A 23,604-nucleotide genomic window follows, 5' to 3' on the forward strand; every position below is an offset into this window, starting at 1 on the left:
GGGGGCCACTCAAGAAGGATCCATCGAGGCCTCATCGAAGAACTTTGCTATTCCAGTTACATTGGGGTGGTAGAACTATTTAGAAGGAAATAAGACTCATAGAAACAATACATGGACTGGGCTTGTATTATATCTTCATTTACAGGTTGCCCAGGTGGGGGGGATCCTCATGCAGAAGTGTGCCTGGTGGTAGGGGCTCAGGGTTCTTCCTATTGTTTTAACCAACCTGCTTTCCTCCTATCTCTATTGTTGGTTCATATTATTAACTGATTTGTATGACATTTTAACTGAGTGCAGTTAATGCATTTGAAAGTGTAATTGTGGTACCACTTAGAACTGTATATATTTGCCTTTTTAGATTAACCTGAGAACAAAGTCTGTTATTGTGATTGTGTATGTAACCTTGAACCTTATTTATATAAAGAACTCTGTTATCACTAACATACAGTGTGGACATTCCTTTGTGGGTGCCTGAATCACCTCCTTAGACCTTAAGCCTTGATTGCTCATCCAACATTACCAAATAGGGAATCTTGGCTGGGCTCCTCTGTGCTTCTCTGCTGCCATATAGAGAGCAGGAGTACATATACCCCCCTCCAGTATTTACAGTGTCTACTATCTGGTGGTTGACACAATGACTGAGACAGCCCTGCCCGAAACTGGTATGCGGTGTGGAGTGCTAAGTGGCAGAGTGCTTCCACATTCCGTGTTGTGAGTGTCTGGATGGAGAAGCAATGGCCTGAATGCACTGTGCACCTGATTGGCTGCCTGACTGCCTGAATGCCCTTCTGAATGATTGGTTGCCTGAGTGTGACTCGGCAGAGTTAATGGGAGATCAACAGTATATCTGGTGGCCTCTCACTGATGGAAATCGTTCAGAAGCTGAAGTTGATACTTGATGCTTAACCTTAAAGCCTGCTGGAAGAAGAAGAATTGCTGCTGCTGTCCTTCTTTAATCTGAAAGCTGTATGACTGTCAAGGAACTGATCCAAGAGAGGACATGGATCGGAGACCACTTCCTGAGCTACGAGTGACCATCGTGCATCAGCTGATCTTTGCCAAAGCTCCCTGGACGTCAGGCCCTCAAAAGGCTGCTGACCAGAGACGGGGACCACTGCGGAATCACAAAGTGAAGCGCCCGGACATTGAAGTCCATCCCCGTCGACGACCGCTGTCGCCGACCAGAGCCACAGTGCTCCCTTGCCTAAGAACATTGAAACAAGGACTCCCTTGCTCATCATCGTCGACCACTTTCGTCCTGCCGGAGAAAGTCAAGGCGGCCGATGACTGAGGAGAATCTGCCGATGGGTTTCCCGCCACCCGAAGACTGCAGAGACGCTGACGATTCGACGCCCTTGCTGGGCCGAATTTCTTCATTGACTCTTTGCGGCAACAAACACTCATCGTTGAGGTGCACCGCACGCCTCAGCTTGCAGGACGTTTTTGACCGATCGTCAATTAGCACCGCAAGAACCGAAGCTGCTGCCGCAACGACAGTGTTCACCCTTTTCTTCACCGACTCTCGACGACCCGTGGCTCCTGCCTTAAAGTGAGTGTACTCAAGAAGGGCCCGTCGACGACTCATGGAAGAACTCTACGAAACCAGGTACTTTGGGGTCATGGTACCTTTTAGAAAGACTCAAGCCTATATTGAGCATCATTTGACTCGGCTTGTTAAATACACTTTATTTACAGGTTGCCCAGGTGGGGGGATCCTCGCACAGAACCGTCTCATGGTAGTGGGATAGACTGTTCTGTCATTGCTTGATTTAACTTGCTTTCTTTCTGTGATCTATCCTTTATTCATCTTACAATCTGCTTCGTATGCTATTTGGGGCTATTACCAATGGTTGCATTTCAAAGGAATCGATAGAAAGAGTGGTACCACATAGACTGGTATATATTTGCCATCATAGTATTGCCAGAGTACAAAGTGTGTTATTGTGATTATGTATATAATGTGAACCTTATTTACATAAAGACTGTGTTTTCACTAACATAGTGTGTGGACATTCCTTTGTGGGTGCTTGGGGACTACACTGTACTTATGAACCAACCCCCATCACCTCCTGAGAGCTAAGCCTTGATTGCTCGCCACGTTTTACCAATATAGAGAATCTTGGCTGGGGTGCTCTGTGCCTCTCCTCTGCCATATAGAGAGCAGGAGTACAGGCGCCCCCCTCCGGGTGGGTGGGTGAGTGGACAAATGGTGTGAGGAGGAATGGGAAGGTGAGGGATTTGGGGGCAATGGGTCATCTTACCTGCCAACAGGACCATCAGTGGCTGCAAATCGAGGTAGGAGGCAGGATCCTGACTCCAAATGGAGGGCGGTACTGAGGGGAAGGCAAGAGGCCCCTGTATGCACAGACAGGGCGAGACAGGGGTAAATGGCCTTAGGTCGAGTGCAAAACAAAAGGGGTGATGGGTGGAAGGTTTGGAATTAATTCCAACCACTGGCATTGCTCCGGGCAACCTTCCAGAAAATCGTTCTTCAGCCTGCCAAGCCATTGCAGAAGGAGAAAGACCATATGCAAATGAGGCTTAGTCCCACCCCAAAGGGGGAGTCCTTTGGTTTGGGCCAGCTCCACCTTCCGGCTCAGCTGGTCCCCATCATTTGAGGTTGTGGGTGACCAATGGCTGATCCACATCGGCAGAGGTGCTGGTAGGGCTAGCAAACCCTGGCAGGCTTGATAGAAAGAAGTGGCAGCCATCTTTTGCTGCAGCCTTGATGCATCCGAGTGCTTGGATGTTAAATCAGATGGTGCCTGTGCCTCCATGCTGGGCTGCTCGCCTGAGCTGAAAACATCTGTGCAAGGCAAGACAGTTCTTAGGAATTGTAGGATGTTTTGAGCTCGCCTGATCATAACTACCCCAGACTGGGTGAGCAGAGGGTGGTTCTGATTCTGTTGGTTGTCTCCATGACCACCAGTCTGGCTTCAGAGCTGCCAGAAGCACGGAAACTGCTCTCCTGAACATCTGTGAAGATCTGCTCTCGAACCTTGACTCTAACATTCCCTCTGTCCTCATCCTACTCAATCTCTCCTCTGCCTTTGACACAGTCAATCATACCATCCCACTCAACCGTCTCCATGATAACCTGGGCATCACAGATCAGGCTCTGGCCTGGCTGACCTCTTTCCTCACTGATCGACCCTCCCAGGTCATACTGGGGTCCTTTCTATCATCTATCTCCCTCTCTACCTGTGGTGTTCCCCAGGGGTCTGATCTCTCGCCCTGGCTTTTCAACCAATACCTGGCAACTCTCACCCACTGCATTGCCATTTTCTGCTCAAATTTCCAGTGCTACGCAGACAACACTCGACTCATTTTCAGGCTACCCTCGGCCACCTCCTCTCCATTTCTCATCTTTGATTGCCTTACTGCCATTCAAGATTGGTGTTCCGCCAATGATCTTTGTCTGAATGCCAGCAAGACTCCTCCTCATCGGTATACCTTCTCCATCCTTTCCCCTCCCTCTCTGGCCGGCCTCTCTTGGCCCTCCTCCTACCCCCACTTGCGTGGCTAAGAACCTCAGGGTCATTTTTGATTCCACACTTTCCTTCTCCGCCCACATCTCTGATGTGTCCAAAAAAGTAAACTTCCTACTGCACCTTCTCAGAGGTACTCTGCCTTTCCTCTCCTGCTCCAGAAACTCATGGTCTCCCAAGCTCTGGTTCTCTCTAGGTTGGACTATTGTAACAGCCTCTTTCTAAATCTATCTGCCTCTACTCTCCACCCTCTGCAACTAATCCAGAACAGGACTGCAAGACTTCTCCTTGGCCTCAAGCCCTGGGATCATATCTCTCCAGCTCTGAAATTGCTCCATTGGCTCCCAGTGGATGCACGGATTACATTCAAAACCCTCTGCATTGTCCACAAGGCTTTCTGGGGCCTGGGTCCAAAATACCTTCAGCTATCGCTCCGCAAATACCTCCTCTCTAGAGCTCTTCGATCCTCTACCTCTAACTCCCTCAGGGTCAGCCGTTTTTCAAAGAAACAAGCTGGGGGTAGAGCTCTGTCTTCGGCTGGGGCCTCCCTCTGGAACAGCCTCTCTTCCACTCTAAAACTAGAGGAGAACCATCTCCGGTTCCGGAAGCACCTCAAGACCCTCCTCTTTGCTTCTGCCTTCGCCCCCCCTCTCCCCTGCTGATCTGGTCTCTCTTGGCACCGTGCACCTGGCCACCCTCTGTCCTCTGGGCCCAGGTTCCTGCTCACCTTGCCACCTTCCCGCACTGCCTCTGGGCCACCCCTTGCTCTGGGGTCTGTATCTATACCCATACAGCCCCCCCTCTTTCTTCCTGAACTTATCTGACCTACCCTGTCTGCTGCCTTAAACTCAGCACTTACTGGCTGCACAACCATTTTTGTTGCTTTTATTATTTATTTATTAATGATTATTTATTCTGTTCTCCTTTTGCTCTGCACTTTCTACTTCTCCCCCCTTCCTTGCACTTTTCCCCTCCTCCTCTCCCATGCACTTGCACGTTCTCAATGTCACTGGACCCAGTACGATCGTTGTTTTGTTCTCCCCTTTTCCTCTCCCTTGCCTTGTCGCGCTCTGAAACACTTGTGTATGAGTGCGATAGAAATAAAATATCAATTCATTTCAATACCCAGAACATTCACCTCACCACCTTCCTCAGAGGGCAAATCTTTTGTCCTAATGCTTCATTCGAAACCTATTATTATTTTTATTATTATTATTAGGGTATTGGACCTAGCTTTGAGAAGCAGTGGAGCACTTTACAGAGGAATACACCAATAAAGATACATAACAGAGCGTTTTACAGAAGTGTACAACATTACAGATGCATAACAGAGCGCTTTTACAGAAGTGTACAACATTACAGATGCATAACAGAGCGCTTTTACAGAAGTGTACAACATTACAGATGCATAACAGAGCGCTTTTACAGAAGTGTACAACATTACAGATGCATAACAGAGCGCTTTTACAGAAGTGTACAACATTACAGATGCATAACAGAGCGCTTTTACAGAAGTGTACAACATTACAGATGCATAACAGAGCGCTTTTACAGAAGGGTACAACATTACAGATGCATAACAGAGCGCTTTTACAGAAGGGTACAACATTACAGATGCATAACAGAGCGCTTTACAGAAGTGTACAACATTACAGATGCATAACAGAGCGCTTTTACAGAAGGGTACAACATTACAGATGCATAACAGAGCGCTTTTACAGAAGGGTACAACATTACAGATGCATAACAGAGCGCTTTTACAGAAGTGTACAACATTACAGATGCATAACAGAGCGCTTTTACAGAAGTGTACAACATTACAGATACATAACAGAGCGCTTTTACAGAAGTGTACAACATTACAGATGCATAACAGAGCGCTTTTCGATGGTGACAAAGGAACCACTGTACAGCGGGGGGTAGGATAGAGAGGGGGACAGAGGAGGTGTTCCTGCATTTACTGTTGTGCCCCTGTTTTAGCAGTCTCACCCTCTATCCAGGTAACCGAAATCTAGGAGTTACTGCATTTACTGTTGTGCCACTGTTTTAGGCGTTTCTCCCTCTATCCAGTTGCCCCATATCTAGGTGTTACTTTATTTACTGTTGTGCCCGAATTTTAGACGTTTCTACCTCTATCCAGGTGTCTCAAATCTAGGTGTTACTTTATTTACTGTTGTGCCCGAATTTTAGACATTTCTACCTCTATCCAGGTGTCTCAAGTCTAGGTGTTACTTTATTTACTGTTGTGCCCCATTTTAGGTGTTTCACCCTCTAGCCAGGTGTCCCGAATGTAGGTGTTTCTGCATTTACTGTTGTGCCCCATTTTTGGTGTTTCTCCCAAATCTAAGGGTTTGCTGCAGTGCACTGTGATAAATGGACCCCCCAAACCCTCTCCCGCAGACAATCGTAAATCACTCCCCCGTCCCTCCGGGCCCCTCTACCACTGCTCAGACTTACAATCTAGAGAGACCACAACGGCATCAGATATGACCTCCCTCCGAGTTTATTGTATGTATACCTTGCCCCACGTCTGGGGACAATGGTTGCAGGCACGGCCACCCATCCATGCACTTTAGAATGCAGCTGTGACTAGGCAATCCCGGTCTAGCAGCTTGCATTGCCGTCCACAGTGAAACCTCTGATGTACCATAACACCTCTGCCTTTAGTATACAGCGACAACCTGCAAAATATTTAGGTCTACACGCATCTTATAAATCAACTCTTAGAATCTCTCACACATGGACTACAGTGCCCGATGGCAATCCAACCACAAAGCGCATTGAGACCGTACAAATGGGGAAAGGGCGCTATATAAATGACAAATACAATACAATACAATACTGCTGGGAGTCTATCCAGATGAGGAATCTGTCTGAGGGTGCAATCCATTAGAGAGAAAAATACTTACCAGTAATGTTCATTCTCTGGATTCTCCTCCCACAGATTCCTCATTGCTCTCATAACCTTCCCCACTTCTGAAAGTTTTCTTCTGGGTGAGTTCTAGGAGTTTAAAAAAAAAAGGTAAAGTTTCCACAGTGCCCAAATTGAGCCAGAATTCCTCACGAAAAAAGTGGTCCCATTTGTTATGTGCGTTTTTTTAACATGGGAATCGATTCCCACAGTTTCTCATGAAAGCCATCATCGTGTCTGAAGTCGAGGAGCGTGAGAGCCAAGGTGCATGAGAGTCAAGATGCACTATGCCCCCTGTTGAGAACAGCTAGTGCGGGTGGATATCTATACAGATGAGGAATCTGTTGGCAGAGACATAGACGTATTTACAACAAGGCCAACTAGCCCCAGGCCTAGGGGCGGCAGATTGCCAAAGGAGCAGCATTTTATTGCAGTTTATTTTCAATGAACTGGTTGTCATTTTTTAACTGTAAAGCCAATTTTCTTTCTCTGAGTCTAGCTATTCTACAACACTGCAAGCAATTTTGAGCTGTAGCAGTCATTCCACTCTGACAGCTTACGTCTTTGATGGCCACACTTGTATATATACTTGATATTTTTGCAAAAGCTTTATTGTTAGGGTGAAAAAAAGAATTAAAAAAAAAAGAAAGGCGTAGCAAACCCAGCGTGCTTTAGATATTTTGTGATGCAGTTATACAACTCTCACGGACATATATGACCGATGTAAAGCTCTTTGGTCATTCCTATCTTCCCAAAATGCTCTTGAATATGCAAAACAGCCACAAACTCTATGGTTTTCTGATTTGGGGTTGTTTTACCGCAGTGGAAATGTTCGAGGGAGAAACGACCGAAGATTATTTGATCGAAATAATCTTCAGTCTTTTCTCCTATGAACATTCCTGATGTGCCCAAACCCCAACCCACACCCCCACCCTCACCCCCGCCACACCCCCGCCCCTTTTCTTACCTTGCATTCTGTCTCGTCGTGTTCCTGCGATGCCGGTTCCCTTTCAATTCCATCATCGGGAACCGGCCCTGCAGGTTCCTTTCCTTTTTTTTCTTCTTCGGGTCAGCTGCAGGGGTATCCTCTGCACCCCTCGCTCACTACACTGTATAGTATAGTGAGCTGGGCATTGCGGGGGACAACCCCGCAGCTTTTTTTTTGTGTGACAGCGGGACAGCTGCGGGGGGGTGTCCCCCGCAACCCTCGCTCACTATACTGTATAGTATAGTATATTATAGTATAGTATAGTATAGTGAACAGGGTTTGCGGTGGACACCCCTGCAGCCTTTTCTTTTTGTTGTTGTTGGGGGACGGCGAGACAGCTGCGGGGGAACCCCCGCAGCTCCCGCTCACTATATACAGAATTTTCGAACGGCCGGAAATCAGCAAAATCACGCATTCGGACATTTTATTTCAGTCATTTTGGCCTGAATGGGTTTTATTTGGTGCCACTTCACATTATCTATCTTTGGAGTTCTTTCGAATCAATTCACACATCCACTGTGTTAAGCATTCACTTTATATTTAAATACTCAACATGCATTATTTTAAGCCGTTGCAAAAATAAGTGATTTCCCTTCAGAAAAGTAAATGTTAAAAATGATGCATCATTTTACAATATTAAACACATGCCTATGCTTAAGTCAAGCACCGAGTTCCCACAGGTGGCTCTAAAATGATGTTCAGAAGTAAGCACTCATTTCCCTCGCTGGCCCCATATTTCAGAGGTCTGTGGCCAGCCAAAAGGTGCACGCATGAAATAGATCATAGATAGGTTAAAATAGTGAAGAGTAAATCTGAATGCGCAAGTGCATCAAGAAACCTGTGAAAGGAAACCCACAAGCACAGAAGGGTGAGAACAAAAACTGTGCCAGCTGTAAAGGTGTCCTGTAAAGATATCCATTCAACCATCTTTACAGAAGCTTCTCAGTGCTAAGCAGGCAAATGGCATCCCTGCTGGGTTCATCATGTGCTTTTAAAGACATTCTGCTGCACGCTCAGTACTACGAGGAGAACCACCTGCAAAGTATGTCACACAATGCATAACTGTGATCTTTCTAAGTAATCTTTACATTAATCATATTTTAAATACAAGATAGGACTTTTAGTGTGAAACACCGCTCCAAACGACAGCAGTACATCTATATCTATACCCACACAACTAAAAATGTTCCTGTGCAATGTACAGTACAACTCTACAGAGTTAAAACATTTTAAATTGCTTTAAATGCAAGCTGGCAAGACCCATAGCCGAAACCGCACCCACAAGGGTAATATTGTGCTGATCCATTGTTCATTTTTACTCTTGGAGTGTTGGGTATTTTAAACAATTGCGCAAACAGAAGTGATGTAAACAGTATGTACCACTTCATTTGGTATAAAAGGAGCCTGTATAGATTGTGCATCTACGAGGAATGATGTTGCTTCCCACACATGAATGTTCAATTACTCAACCTTATGAATGCACAACCAAAGATTCCAAGAACCCACTCCAACTGTCTTTACTCTACTGAGGGGTTTGTGCCCAGGCAGAGTTTCCAAGTATCACTTGTAATTTTGCCATATTTTGATGGCGTTCCTGTCCAAGGGATTGCAGATACATCGGCTGCAGCAGGTAACCTGCCTTATTTCCATTTTGTCCCCTGCTAGCACTAGAGCTGTAACCATGAGAAGAGGGTTGAGGTATTTTTATTCAACATGTTCGTAAGATGTACTTGTATTGCTTGCATATATTTCAAATGTAAAGCTTACCATTTGGCAAGATTGTATGTAGAAATTTAGTGGTATCAGTCAATTACTGAGCAGTAAAAAATGTTAAATACAAAATGCTGAATTTAGAAGGGTACATTTACCCACAAATATATGTGGGGGGGATTTAGGGTAATAATAAATATAAGGGGTGTATGGACGGAGCCGGGGGTTTAGTTATGTTGCATTATGTTGCATTAATATTACAGACCAGTCTAGGTGCTTCTCATAGAGTGACAGCTGACAATCTGTGAGAGAAACCAGATATTAGCATTGAAACCAAAATTCCTCATTCCAACCTTCTCTCACTTGTGTCCAGTTGTTAGACAGCTTATGTTCTTGCCACTTGCTCTAAAAGATGGCTTTCAGACTTAACCAAAATTAGACAATTAGCCGCAACAATAACCTCTAGTGCACTCTGCCTTCTCGAACTCTTGGGCAGCAGAGATCTGAAAACACTCTTTTAACTAGCTTAACCTAGAAGATGACAGGCTTGAATTAGTAGAGAGGGAGCAATAACTTTCTAATCCCTGCAACCTTAAAAGCAGCCTTATAGGTATCCAGTTAAAAAGTCGAAAAAGATTTGGTCGAATGCAAAAATGTAAAAAAAAAATGTTTTTTGGGGGTTTAGCTAGTAGATATAAATAGTAAATAAAAGAAAAAACAGTGGTTTGGGGGAACCCCCCATTAAAAAAAAAAACATTTGAATTTTTTTTTCGACAGTTTTGCATTCAACATATTCACTGTAAACCGTCCTTATAATGTTATGGAGCCAAAATGGAGGACAAAATGGGGACGAAGGGGTATAGTTTGGACAACACTGACAGTTTGTTGAAGGGGAGGAATCTGGTTAAGGTGCAGAGTCCGACAGAGGTGCACTAAAGTTGGAGGACGTGTGCACTTATTTGGGCTTAGGGCAGCAGAATTCATAAATATGCCACTGGATGGAGAATCCGTAGAAGGAACATAACCGGTGAGTAATTGTCCTTACTCCACTTCCCTCAGACATTTACATCTTCACTTTGATGCCCCTCATGCGTCACCTATAGCTAGAACTTCTAGGGTCAAATTAAGTGCATTTCCTGGCTTTTCTAATATAACTTTGAACTTTTGTGAGCACAAGTCAAGCGGCACCTTAAGCCATGGTTGTGTTTTCTATACGCAGTCCTGACAATTCTTAGACACATCCTTTAGAACATCTACTTTTGCTGGTCTAGGAGTTGCTAATGCCACACATACTCCTTTGTGGTACTAACTGACTTCCTCAAAGCAACTCTTGCACTAAATTCTGACATTCAGAGTGATGTAATTCAGAACGTAGGATAGCACAGGGGCAACGTGCTGGTCTTGGTAGCAAGACCATGCAGAGCAACAGAGGTTTGAATCACCCCAGATTCAGGCTTAGAAACCGAACTCCGGTATTAAGCGTGTTATAAAAAATAAACAATAAACAATGCATGTTTCCTATTGATTCAAGGATTTTGCACGTTCGTTTGCACTTGATAACAAATACATGTTATTTTTGTCTCCCTACCCCCTCCAGATACCCAAACCCTGGCATTGCGCCTTGTTGGCAGCGGGCAGTTTTGTACCGGGCGCATTGAAGTTTACTATGGAGGAGCCTGGGGGACGGTGTGTGATCATTTCTGGACTTTGGTGAATTCGCAGGTCGTGTGCAGACAGATGGGATGTGGAACTGCCGTGGCTTCTCGTGGTGGGGCCTTCTTTGGTCAGGGCACTGGAAGCATTCTTCTGGACGATGTTCTCTGCAAAGGACAAGAGGTGCACCTGTGGGACTGCCCCAACCGAGGTTGGAATGTAAACAACTGCCTCCATAGTAACGATGCTGGGGTTGTCTGTTCAGGTACATCACATTTTGATTTCTCCTATTGTACAAAATAATGTATTTCCGAAGCGTCCTCAAAGAGTAAAGAAAACGGAAAGATTTGAAGCTTTGAGAGAAGTACACGCGAGTAAGACTTTGGGGTGAATTATTCAGCAGGTATTTGTTGGGCTGATGATGGATGCATGTTTTCATGAAGGACATCACAACTGGCTCATAATATAAAATACACTGCAGGCTTTTCTAGAGAGACCAGACTCCCATGTATTAGAAGATAGGTATGTACAGATTCCTCTCCTCCTCTCTCTTAATGTGTATCTGAAAGTGTCAGGGTAGCTACGCTATAGTCCAAGACATATAGCGCTGACATTCAGAAAACGTTTTCTCAGTCACCTTTGACCTCGCTGATCAAAGGTCACAAAATCTGGTGAGCAACTGATCTGGTCACTATGTTAAATTTCAAGTTGCATGGATGTATTCATCTTGCAAAGCAGGTGTTTTTGTATTGGTTTTTCCATAGTCCCAAAGGAAACAGGACACATATTTTAATATTTTCAGTTTTGATGTTAGTGATTTATTGCATCTTCCTAGCCCTTGGCTCGAACTGTTGCATGCCATCAACAAAATCATAAAATCGGATGAGCCAAGCTCAAGATATTGACTTTTTAATAATAAAAAATGAATCTATAATAGCGAACTCAGCAGTAGGTCTAGAGTAGTGTAGAAAAGGCATGGTAGCAAATCGTGAACACAGACACAAATGATCACAGTTCAAAAGTGTTTATTGAACTTTAACGGGTTGGTTGAAAGCCTATCTAAATCTAAAGCTGGGAGCAAGCTACGACCATCAAATAATAATAATAACGCAGTCCTAGTCGAGTCTGTCGAAATAAAAGGCCCTATACAAATAAACCTACTGCCAATCCTTCTTTCTAAATACAAAAGGGTGTGAGACAATGGTGTATGAAACACAAAAGTTCAAGAAACAAAATGTCAGGATAGTTGCGCAGTTGGCTCCCCTTACCCACGTTTTCAGAACGGGGCAAGGCGACACGTTCGAGCTTCGCACAAACTCTTGCTTCGAAGGGATTGTGTCCTCCGACGTATTCCTTATCTTAGATAGAAATCCTTCAGCTTTGCTGGCCTCGGAAAATTTTTTCGCCAGAGGGCGCTGCGCGTCGATGATCGCCGAGTCGATGACCCTCGACGGCCTCCGTGCCGACGTCGACGTCATCCTGCCTATAAAGGCCGCGCGCAGCGTCCGTTGCTCAGTTCCGTTTTTCCGCGCTTCGTTGTGCCTCGGAACACCGTTGCTCAGTTCTCGTCAAGATAACGTATATAATAACTACTATTTACCTCGATATCGATGGCATCCTCCTCCGACCCGACGACCCCTCGGTCCGGTTTCAAAAAGTGCCGAGACTGCGGGAAGAAAATGTCGTTGACGGACCCTCACAGGGTCTGTTTGTGGTGTCTGGGAATCACGCACCAGAGTTCGGAGTGTGAGGAATGCCTTTCCATGACGGCGAAAGCCTTGAAGGAGCGTAGGGGGAAGCTCGAGAGAGGTAGGTCAACTTTAACTTCCTCGAAAGCTTCTTCGGTAGAGTCGAGACGTTCGTCTCCTCACCATAAAAAACACTCTCGATCTAGATCACGAAGTGGCTCCCACCACTCGTCGACATCGAGACACTCGAAGAAGAGACGTAGGAGATCCCCTTCGTCATCTTCGTCGAGTTCTCCTGAGAGAGTCCATTGCCCCACAAAACGCAGCTCGCAAGCTGAGTGGGAGGAATTCAGGAAAAAGATGCTAAGCGTCTTCGAGAAAGCGGCCTCGTCCCCCTCGAAGACAGCTGAGGGTGATACCCCGGGTAAAAAACCCAAAAAATCTAAACGCCGCGAGTCGCAGTACCCGGCGGAAAAGTCAACCCGAAAGCGCCTCGAGCCATCGGGAGATAAAGCATCATCGACGCCATCGTCGAAAACTCCTTCGAAACAGAGGTCGGCGCCATCGACGCCGTTGTCGAAGGATTCATCGGCGCATCAGTCGATCGAGTCGACGCCGACGTCGACGCCGATATCGACGCCGGTGAAGGAAAGAACCACGGCTACTCCACAGCCAACGGTTAGACAAAAGACCTCCGACTCGACGCCGAGAACGTCGACGTCGTTCTCGAGCAGGACTCCGATCCTTTCGAGTTCTTCGAGGCCTAGTACACATTTCTCGACGCTTTTCACGGCGCCTTCGAGTACTTTCACGTCGGTGTCGACGACATCGACGTTTTCAAGGCCTGTGATGATGGCTCCTTCTGCATTGGAAATGGGGTTTATACCATTCCAAAAACCAATGTATCCCCCTTTAACCTCGATTTTTGAGGAAAGGGAGGATTCAGACCAAGATATTGATTTACAGAGGACCACATCACCAGAGCCAGAGACTTTCGCCTCTGAGGAAGGAAGATTAAAAAATCTTCAGGATGCACTTCAGGAAGCTAGTGGCTTGGACACTTCTCCTGAAGCAGAATTTATCAAACCAGACCCAGGAGAACATGCGGAGACTCCATATAGAGCTCTGATGTCTAGAATCATAGAATTTATGGGTTGGTCTGCACCTTCTCCTGCCTTTCAGCAGGATGACCTCACTGACATACTGGACAAGGGCCCACAGGAGGATCCTGTGGTTCCATTTCACTCTGCTCTACAGAGAAGGATTTTGACAAACTGGGAAACGCCAGAAATTATCCCGGCAGTAAATAAAAAACTGTCAACAAAATACAGGGTGGCTAGTTCTGACCCTGAATATTTGTCAAAACACCCTACTCCTGAGAGCTTGGTTGTACAGGCTGCAACCTCATCAGGCAGCACATCTGCATACCCCACTGCTCCGCAGGATAGGGATGACAAAAAGTATGATGCCATGGCTAAGAAGGTTTTTTCTGCCTGTAGCATGGCGTTAAAGTCTATTAACGCGACCTGTACGCTCGCTAGGTTCAGCCACACCCTTTGGGAGTGCGCTTCATCAGCGGCTGACTGCCTCCAAGAAGGAGAGGAAAGGGACGCATTTTTAAACATCATCAGGGATGGTAAAGATGCGATGTGCGAGACCCTACAAACTGGCCTAGATTCTGCTGACAGTATCAGCAGGGCCATGGCGGCAAGTACCACAATCCGCAGGCATGCGTGGTTGAGGAAGTCTGGTTTTGCCTCTGACGTGCAGACCAGGCTTTTGAATATGCCCTTTGACGGTTCTACCCTCTTTGGAAAGAAGGCGGATGACAGTTTGGAGAAACTGCAAACGTCCAAGGCAGCAGCCAAGTCATTGGGAGCTGCTATCCGTCAGAATACCTTTCGTCCTTCGGGATCATCGTGGAGAGGACGGTCCTTTCGTTACTATTCCTCATATGGAAGGGGCAGGGGACGACCGGCTCAAAGAGGCCAAGGAAGATTTACCCGTGGTGGACGGGGTAGGGGAAAGAAAGCCGCACCCGCAGGAGCAGGAGCCACTTTACCTTCGGCAACTGCATCAGCCGCTTCAAAACCACTCTGAGGTCTCCCCTCACAGAACACCAGTAGGGGGCAGGTTAACTCACCATCTGACGGAATGGCAGGCTATTACGTCAGATGCTTGGGCTCTGGAGACAGTGGCCCAAGGTTACTGCCTGCCCTTCCTACATATCCCTCAGAGTCATCCACCGGGGAACAACCCTTTGAAGCTTCCAGATCCGCTCCTCTTGCAGGAGGTTTTAGACCTGCTAGAGAAAGGTGCCATAGAACTGGTACCTGTAGCGGAAAGGAACAAGGGTTGGTACTCCCCCTACTTCATAATACCGAAGAAGGACGGAGGACTGAGACCCATCTTAGACTTACGGGAATTGAACAAATTCCTCCGAAAGGACAAGTTCAAGATGGTGACTCTCTCTCAGATCCTTCAGGCCCTCCAGCTTCAGGACTGGTTGGTATCTCTAGACCTCCAGGACGCTTATTTCCATGTGCCGATCCATCCCAGGCACAGGAGATACCTGAGGTTCGCAATTGGCAGCTCTCATTATCAATTTCGAGTTCTGCCATTTGGGCTAACCTCCGCCCCGAGGGTCTTTACCAAGCTAATGTCGGTTGTGGCTGCAAGTCTAAGGAGGGAAGGGATTCATGTCTACCCTTACCTAGACGATTGGTTGATCAGAGCTGTATCTTCGGAACAGGCTCAGAGACAACTAGATTATGTTTGCCACTTCCTTCACAAGCTGGGCTTCTCCCTCAATTTAAAGAAGTCACAGATGATACCATCACAGAGACTCCAATTCATTGGAGCAGTCCTGGACACTTCCCTGGGAAAAGCCTTGCCACCAGAGGTGAGGGCTCGAGATATTCTGCAGATGGTCATCAGATTTCAGAATGCCCAATATCTCCCAGCCTACGACTTTCTGAGGTTGCTAGGCCTCATGGCATCCTGCATATTCCTCGTGCCGGAGGCTCGCCTGAGAATGAGATCCCTCCAGTGGGCACTGAGAACTCAGTGGTCACAGTTCTCAGGAAGGATGACAGATCTCCTTCGGATCCCGGTCAAAGTAGCCCGAGACCTTCAGTGGTGGGCCTGTCGGGAGAACATCCTGAAAGGAGAAATGTTTTGGCAACCATGGCCGGAGATAACAGTAGTCACGGATGCCTCACTCACGGGGTGGGGAGCTCACGCCAACGACTTGACCATCAGCGGTCGTTGGTCTCCATCGGAGTCCAGACTACATATCAACCTGTTGGAGCTGAGAGCCATCAGACTAGCGCTGAAGGCTTTTCTGCCGTCTGTACGGGGAAGAAACGTCCTAATAATGATGGACAATACAGTGGCCATGCACTACCTCAACAAAAGAGGAGGCGTAGGCTCACTACCACTGTGCAGAGAGGCGATGCAGCTCTGGTTTTGGGCAATTCAGGAAGGAATCTCTCTATCGGCAATTCACCTAGCCGGAGAGAAGAACTTGACAGCGGACGCTCTGAGCAGGCAGAGCACAGTCTCTCACGAGTGGGAGATAGCTCAGGAAGTCCTTCAAGAGATCTTCGCCCTTTGGGGAACCCCTCAAGTGGATCTGTTCGCCACCAGTATCAACAGGAAGTGCGACAGATTTTGCTCAAGGGAATTTCCCCCGAGAGGAGCTCTAGGAGATGCGTTCGTAGTGGACTGGGAGTTCCCACTTCTGTACGCGTTCCCTCCGGTCCCTGTCATTCCTCAAATGATCAGGAGGTTGAGAAGGTTTCGGAAGACCATGATCCTAATTGCCCCGGATTGGGCCAGGAGAACGTGGTACCCGGACCTTCTAGACATGTCCATCTGCCCTCCAATTCGACTGCCATACAGAGAGGATCTTCTCTCGCAGAAGGAAGGTCAGGTTCTCCATCCAGCCATCAAGACCCTCAACCTTCACGCTTGGTGTCTGAAAGGTTGAGGTACAAGGATTGGGACCTTCCGGATGATGTTATGGAGGTGTTGCTTTCGGCCAGAAGGCCGGCAACTAAAACTCTATACCGCTGCCGTTGGAACAAATTTTGCAGCTGGTGCAGAGAAAAGAATATTGAACCCTTTTCTTGTGGTACACCTATGGTGTTGTCATTCTTACTTTACCTGGCTAATTCAGGCCTACAGGTTGGCACAATTAAGGGCTATCTCGCAGCGCTATCAATCTTTAAGCGCACTGCAGAGGAGCCTTCATACTTCAAAATTCCATTGGTAATACAATACCTAAAAGGATTAACTAATGTTTATCCCCCGAAACCTTTTCAAGTTCCCTTATGGGATTTAAACCTAATTTTAAACTTCCTAAAGGGTGCCCCTTTTGAACCACTACACTCTTGTTCATTGAAGCTTCTCACCCTCAAAACTGTTTTGCTAATAGCATTGACATCTGCTAGAAGGGTTAGCGAGTTGCAAGCCTTATCGTGTAAACCTCCACATACAATCTTTTACAAGGACAAAGTTGTTCTTCAGGTGAAGCCTAACTTCCTCCCGAAGGTAGTCTCGGAGTTTCACATCACTCAGAAGATTATATTACCTTCTTTCTACCCTCCTCCTCATCCGGGGAAGGAGGAAGAGAGACTGCACAGGCTGGACCCTAAGCGAGCCTTGAGCTTCTATATCAGCAGATTGGCTAAGATCAGACAAGCAGACCAACTCTTTGTAGGTTATGCAGGACATAAGTTGGGCCTTCCAATAACAAAACAAACCATCTCCAGATGGATTATTTTAGCCATTCTGGAGTGCTACAAATTGGCAGGAAAGGAGCCTCCTCAAAATCTAAGGGCTCATTCTACCAGGGGTATCGCAACATCCTCAGCCCTTCAAAGAGGGGTGCCAATTCGAGATATATGTGCGGCTGCCACATGGTCGTCCGCACATACATTTACCAAATTCTATAGCCTGGATTCCTCCTCTAGTCAAGAAACTAGATTCGGCAAGGCTGTGTTACACTCTGTCCATTCTGGAAGGGTAACATAACTTTTATTACTCCCGCCTCCAGTCACAATACCACTGCTATGGGAGTCTATCTAAGATAAGGAATACGTCGGAGGACACAATCCCTTCGAAGAACTAGTTACTCTTACCTTGTAACGTTCTTTCGATGGGATGTTCCTCCGACGTATTCCTTATCGACCCTCCCATCCATCCCCGCAGTATGACTTCCTGTGGGTTTGCAGCCTATGCTCCTTCAAGGTGATTAGTCTAATCCAAAAACATTACTGGGGACTACAAAACGGAACTGAGCAACGGACGCTGCGCGCGGCCTTTATAGGCAGGATGACGTCGACGTCGGCACGGAGGCCGTCGAGGGTCATCGACTCGGCGATCATCGACGCGCAGCGCCCTCTGGCGAAAAAATTTTCCGAGGCCAGCAAAGCTGAAGGATTTCTATCTAAGATAAGGAATACGTCGGAGGAACATCCCATCGAAAGAACGTTACAAGGTAAGAGTAACTAGTTCTTCTCGGCCATGAGGATACAGTTCAAAGCACAGACATCAGGGTCTTCTGCCAAAGTCTCTTTTCCAATAACAGTCTCTTACTGCAGAGGGTTAGTCGTTACAAACCAAGTCTGAAAGTTCTATTACTGTTAGGGTTTTCACATGCACAATTCCTCGCTTTCAACGTTCATCATGGGTCTCCCTCTTCAGGCTGAGACCCCCTTTTATCACAATGTTGACATTTGGTCTCCCTTGTTCGGGCATGGACCATGGATCGCCCCCATTCTGGCTTGGATCCTCTTGACATCTCAATGTTTACATTTGGCTTCCTTCATTCGCCCTACCAAAATCAAAGACTTTCGAATGTGCAATGGATTTTGCTTAAACCGTCGGAGGACCACTTCTATTCACTTCACACAATTGTTTTCCTCAATATTCTTATTTCATTTGTCTTGGTGGGATACCTTTGTGAAAACAAAGAGAAAATATCGAGGCTGAGTACCCCAAAAGGAAAATACACCAAACAGGGGTTACAAAGGAACATACAAAGATCTTTATTTTATACTGAACAGTTTCAAAGGACAGAACAACAGATAGCTATCGGCCCTCAGTACAACACAATGAACTCCAGCGTGGTTCGGTGTGCTCAGTGAGTGGGGCTGTACATTAGAATAGTCGCACTTTATATACCTTTGAGAACATGATGTTCAACCCTGCTGTGAGTTAATATGGGTTAATACATTACGGATATAGGATTCGTGCCGAGTTCACACATCTGTACACTTAGGGTTTGCCTTTAATACATTCGCTAAGAAGCCTTAATGGCAACAGTGTACTTATGGATTTCTTATAAAGACCTTCTCAAACATCTATACAATGTAGTTTAAACAAGTGTTATCAGTTCAGTATTTGGATACATTGTTCTTAACATATGCTTGCGGATTAGCTTCATTGGCACAAGTAATCCTCTACACACAGGTCAACGAAGGACAAGGTCTCAGTTCATGACCCCAACATGTAGCCTACAGGCAAGTTATACATTAGTTTATACACTAAGGTCAAGACGGCCATGTTGTATTCGAAATTACATTGTCCACCATCTTAGAACACAGGGTGACTTTACAGAGAGAACCTAAAATGGCGGATAGACCTAAAATGGCGGTTTACATTGATTCTAAGGTCGGGACCTTACAACGGGGATTTCTTCGCAAGTGGCTTACAAGCAGCTTGGCGTAGGCCAATATACATATATTCATGCCAATAGGAGGCACGATATAATTTTCCTGTTCAACAAACCCTCCTTTTGGCCTATGCCAAGTGCTAAAACTACTTCTGATCCCCTTACGAACACCTCCATGTATCATCGTCCATGCACCCTGAATCACTGTCGGAAATATCTATTGCCATTATATCAGATACTAAAATTTCTTTTAACACATATTCTTTGGAGTTCTTATCTGGGACATACACCTTATGTCCTACTGTACCTATCGCCTGTGCACAACATCACCCTAGCATCGAACATATACTAGGTAAACACTGGATACAACAGCAAAGAAACAATAGAATTCCCAAAATGATCAGCAAGACCGAAAGCACCTTCCAACCCCAAGAACGCAACAAGTCCCAGAAACAGGCGCTAAGATCCCAGTTCCCCTCGGGAACATGCACTTCTGAACTAAGGACGTGTAGATTCTGTATTGCCTTGAAGATAGTTGGGGAGGAATCTGGCACGAAAACACAACAAGCGGACCCCACTAATTTACACACTCCACCACGTTCAGCCAGAATGACATCTAAAGCCATCCGGTTCTGAAGTGCTACCAATCTTATTGCTTTTTGTTCTAATGTCATATTGTAGAGTATGTCTGTGGTCCGGTTGATAGTTCTCTGCAGTTCCCTCGCCAGTCTTCTGATGTCCTCGGAATTCGCTATCTTTCCCCAAAATGGCACAAATGATTTTGCTACATCTCCCAGAACCTGTGCTGGAGTGTCACCATTCTCGTCCCACCGTGGAAGAGCCTTTGAAACCTCTATAGTACTAGCTATGAATACCCTGGGTAACAGGATCCCTAAAAAACAAGTCCCTGCCAATCTCTGGGTAACCATGGAAATTCTACATTACAAACAAAGTAGACAGGTTTGCCTACATACAAAGTTTTGTCTTCCCCAGTCAAATTCGCAACGTTGGCGCAACCATTAAAACTTAACATTGACTGAGTACCATTACTCTGTATGCAGAAAGAAACTGAATCGGGTCTATGGTTAACAGTGTACGATGGAGCCATGGCATCCTTATTGCCTATCAGAGCCATCTTGAAGGAAATCAAAGATTGAAAGGGACGAGACAGTCTATTAGAGGGCATAATAGAAGCAAGTTTAAGCTTGCTCCTACTTGCGAAAAGCGAGCATCCCAAAGGCGTCAGAACACGTTTCTCAAAACTATTCAAATTAGTACCTTCAAAGTTCCCTGAGATGCTATCGTTCCAACGGCCAAAGAACAGTGCTCTAAGAGAAGCATAAGAAGCAGTTGTCAAATGTAAAGGGTGGATATACCAACCTAGCCCCTTATCCCCATGTTGTGGTAAATACGAGCAGACCCAACAGTTGGACCTATTAAAATGGCAGTTGTAGCATTCATGATAAGTAACAATGTATTGTTGTAATATCTTTGTCCATGCTGGGAGTCCCTAGGAGACAGAGTATGCAAATGCACGAAGGGAGTAGAAACAGTGGGTACATTTTCAGTTGGTAAGAAGGTCTCCAATGGATGTACTTCCTCAAGGTGCCAGAAGCCTAAGACAGTGACTATTATAAAACCAATTATCATTATAAAAAGACAGCAATACGTTTTCGGGGCCCAAATGATTTGTCCATTTTCCCGGCCAGTCACATGATCATCTATCAGTCCAGTACAAGCAGTAGCGGCTGCAGTCATTGCAGTCTTCAAACGGAAACCCCGATGTTTGTTTTGCTGCCGACCTCCAGGCCAAGCGACTTCTTAGTCCTTCCACAACCCTAGACAAAAGAATCCCCTTTTTTCAAACAATTATTTGGGCAAAAAGCAAGCCCTTGATGATTCTTTTCCTTCTCCAAATGCACAGCCGAACCGTGCCGTAAGTCTATTTCCTTGGACGTAAATTGTACCTTGTTGTCCCTTGTACTGATTGATCCGAGAACAATGTGTCGTCACTTCCTGTTGGAAGCAGCGTATCAAGAGTAAGTGAAGATGCAAGATCCGGAACAACAGTTTCCAGAAACAAAACTTTTGGAGAGTGTGGAGACAAATTGGCTGGTTCCCCAGGCCTCACGGGCTCAGAGAGATTCTCTGATGCACTCTCAATGCTATTTACTGCTTCGAGACCGTTGGGTGCAGCGTTAGCGAGGGGTTCTGTTTCTTCTGTATCGTATGGCACTGGATGAGGAAGTCTCTTGACATGCGTTGCGTGGATCCAGTTCTTTCTGCCTGCGACACGCACCGCCGTCTGTGTGACCAGTAGGACCTGGAATGGGCCCGCCACCGGGGTGCAAGGCAAGAAGAACGCCCAAATGCCTTGGTCAACACCCAGTCTCCGGGCCGAATACTGTAGCCCGGGCCCTCGTATCGCACAGGTAAAGCCTCTCGCACCTGGTGATAAATCAAATACAGGTTTTTAGTCAACGGCGACAATAATCTGAAAGAAGTACATTTTCAACATCCCTTAAAGATCAACATTTAGGAAGGTTCCAGATATTGGCAGGTCTCCCCATTACCACCTCAAATGGAGAGAGCCCAGTCTTAGTTTGAGGGGTTGTACGCATGGCTAGTAACACGATCGGTAAGGCGAGCTTGTTCCTGATGATACCGTTATGTCTTTCTACTAGTCCAGCACTCTGAGCGTGTCTGGCCGAATGGAACTGTTTGTCGATCTGTAATGCTGCACATATCTGTAGGATTACGGCAGCGACAAAATGTGGACCATTGTCTGAACAGATGACTCTTGGCAGCCCGAACCTGGGAAAATATTCTTTTAACATGGTTTTCGCAGTAGTTATGGCTGTAGCGTCTTTGACGGGGAAAACCTCGGCCCATTTGCTGAAAGCACAGATGTCAACTAACACATATTTGAAATTATTACACTGTTCCATTTCAATAAAATCAAAGTGGATGACCTCAAAGGGGACAGAAGGTGGCCCAACACTTCCCCTCGGAGTTGATGTTCCCTTTCCCACATTGTGCTGTAAACAGATCATACAGTCTTGAACATAGCGCTGAGCTATTTTAGAGATTTTGTCATTCGCCCAAACTTTCTCTAACATTTTTGTAACCTTCTGGGCACATATATGTGTAGGGCCATGAGATATGACGACCATCATCATCACGTATGCGTCAGGAAGTAGCCATTTCCCTTCACCTATTTGAAGCAGGAGCCATCACAAAACAGCTCCCCTTGTGGATTGTTCAAACGAGTGTCTTTTAAATCAATTCTACCCTTTGTCTTTTGTTCGGTAGTAGACAGACAGTCATGTGACTCTTCGACACTGCGAGCAGTACCTTGCGGGAAAGGTAAGAGTTCAGCTGGATTAAGAACACAACACCCCTTAATTTGTATGTGAGGAGCAAACAAGATCAATTCATATCTCGTCAATCGTGCGGAAGTGAGGTGTTGCGTTTGAGTTCTGTTCAGTAGAACATCTACAGAGTGAGGCGCCATCAGGGTTAGATCATGGCCTACGACCATCTCCTCACTCTGTTTTACAGACGCAGCAGCAGAAGCAACAGCTCGCAAACATCTTGGCAAAGCGCATGCTACAGGATCAAGGGCGGAAGAAAAGTAACCGCATGGCCTATTCTTCCCTCCATGTTCCCGCGTTAATACAGCCAAAGCACATCCATCACATTCATGCACAAACAACACAAAGGCCTTTTCATAGTTTAGTGTGCCCAAAACCGGTGCCGAGCACCGTGCAGTCTTGAGCAGATCAAATGATTGCTGGTGTTCCGCGTTCCACGGCAATGGCGAAAAAATGCCATTCTTCGTCAAAGCCAACATCGGCTTAATCACTAGTGAGAGGTTTGGGATCCACAACCTACAGTAAGAAGCCATACCTATCAAGGCTCTAACTTCCTTCTGTGTATTTGGGACAGACATGCCAGAAATTAGTTTTATCCTTTCAGGTGTCAATCTTCTTCCCTCCTTTGACAGGAGATAGCCTAAATAGGCGACCGCCTGACAACAATATTGAAACTTTTTAAGCAAAGCTTTGTGACCATGTTTAGCCAGATGAATAAGCAATAACACAGTGCCCTCCTTACAAGCACTCTCAGAGTCTGCAGCTAAAAGCAAGTCATCAACATACTGAAACAATGTACAAGTAGAGGACAATTCAAGGGTATCAAGCTGTTCTTTCAAATCCCTACTGTAGATGCTAGGACTTTCCGTGTAACCTTGAGGTGCACGGGTAAAGGTGAACGAGCGTCCCCCTAAGGTGAATGCGAACAGGTATCTACTGTCCTTGTGTATAGGAATACTAAAGAAAGCATTCTTCAGATCCACAACACTAAAGTAAGTAGCTGAAGCCGGAATCATGGTTAATATTGTCGTTACATCGGGCACAAGTGGGAATTGCGGAGCAACGACCTTATTTATGGCACGCAAATCAATTATGAAACGAAATGGAATTGCA

General features: G+C 46.1%; 1 protein-coding gene across 1 annotated transcript in view; it reads left to right on the forward strand.

Annotated features, from left to right (window-relative positions):
* The first annotated feature begins 634 nt into the window (after positions 1-634).
* The window catches only part of LOC138473465 (deleted in malignant brain tumors 1 protein-like), a 117,598-nt gene continuing 94,628 nt past the window's right edge, over positions 635-23,604 (forward strand). The window contains exons 1-3 of the mRNA XM_069612112.1: positions 635-662; positions 10,695-11,015; positions 16,237-16,249. Coding sequence (XP_069468213.1) covers positions 635-662; positions 10,695-11,015; positions 16,237-16,249 — 362 coding nt within the window. The remainder of the gene's footprint in view (positions 663-10,694; positions 11,016-16,236; positions 16,250-23,604) is intronic.

Source organism: Ambystoma mexicanum, chromosome 8 (genome assembly GCF_040938575.1).
Source record: "Ambystoma mexicanum isolate Mex_15411 chromosome 8, UKY_AmexF1_1, whole genome shotgun sequence".
Taxonomy (NCBI): Eukaryota; Metazoa; Chordata; class Amphibia; order Caudata; family Ambystomatidae; genus Ambystoma; species Ambystoma mexicanum.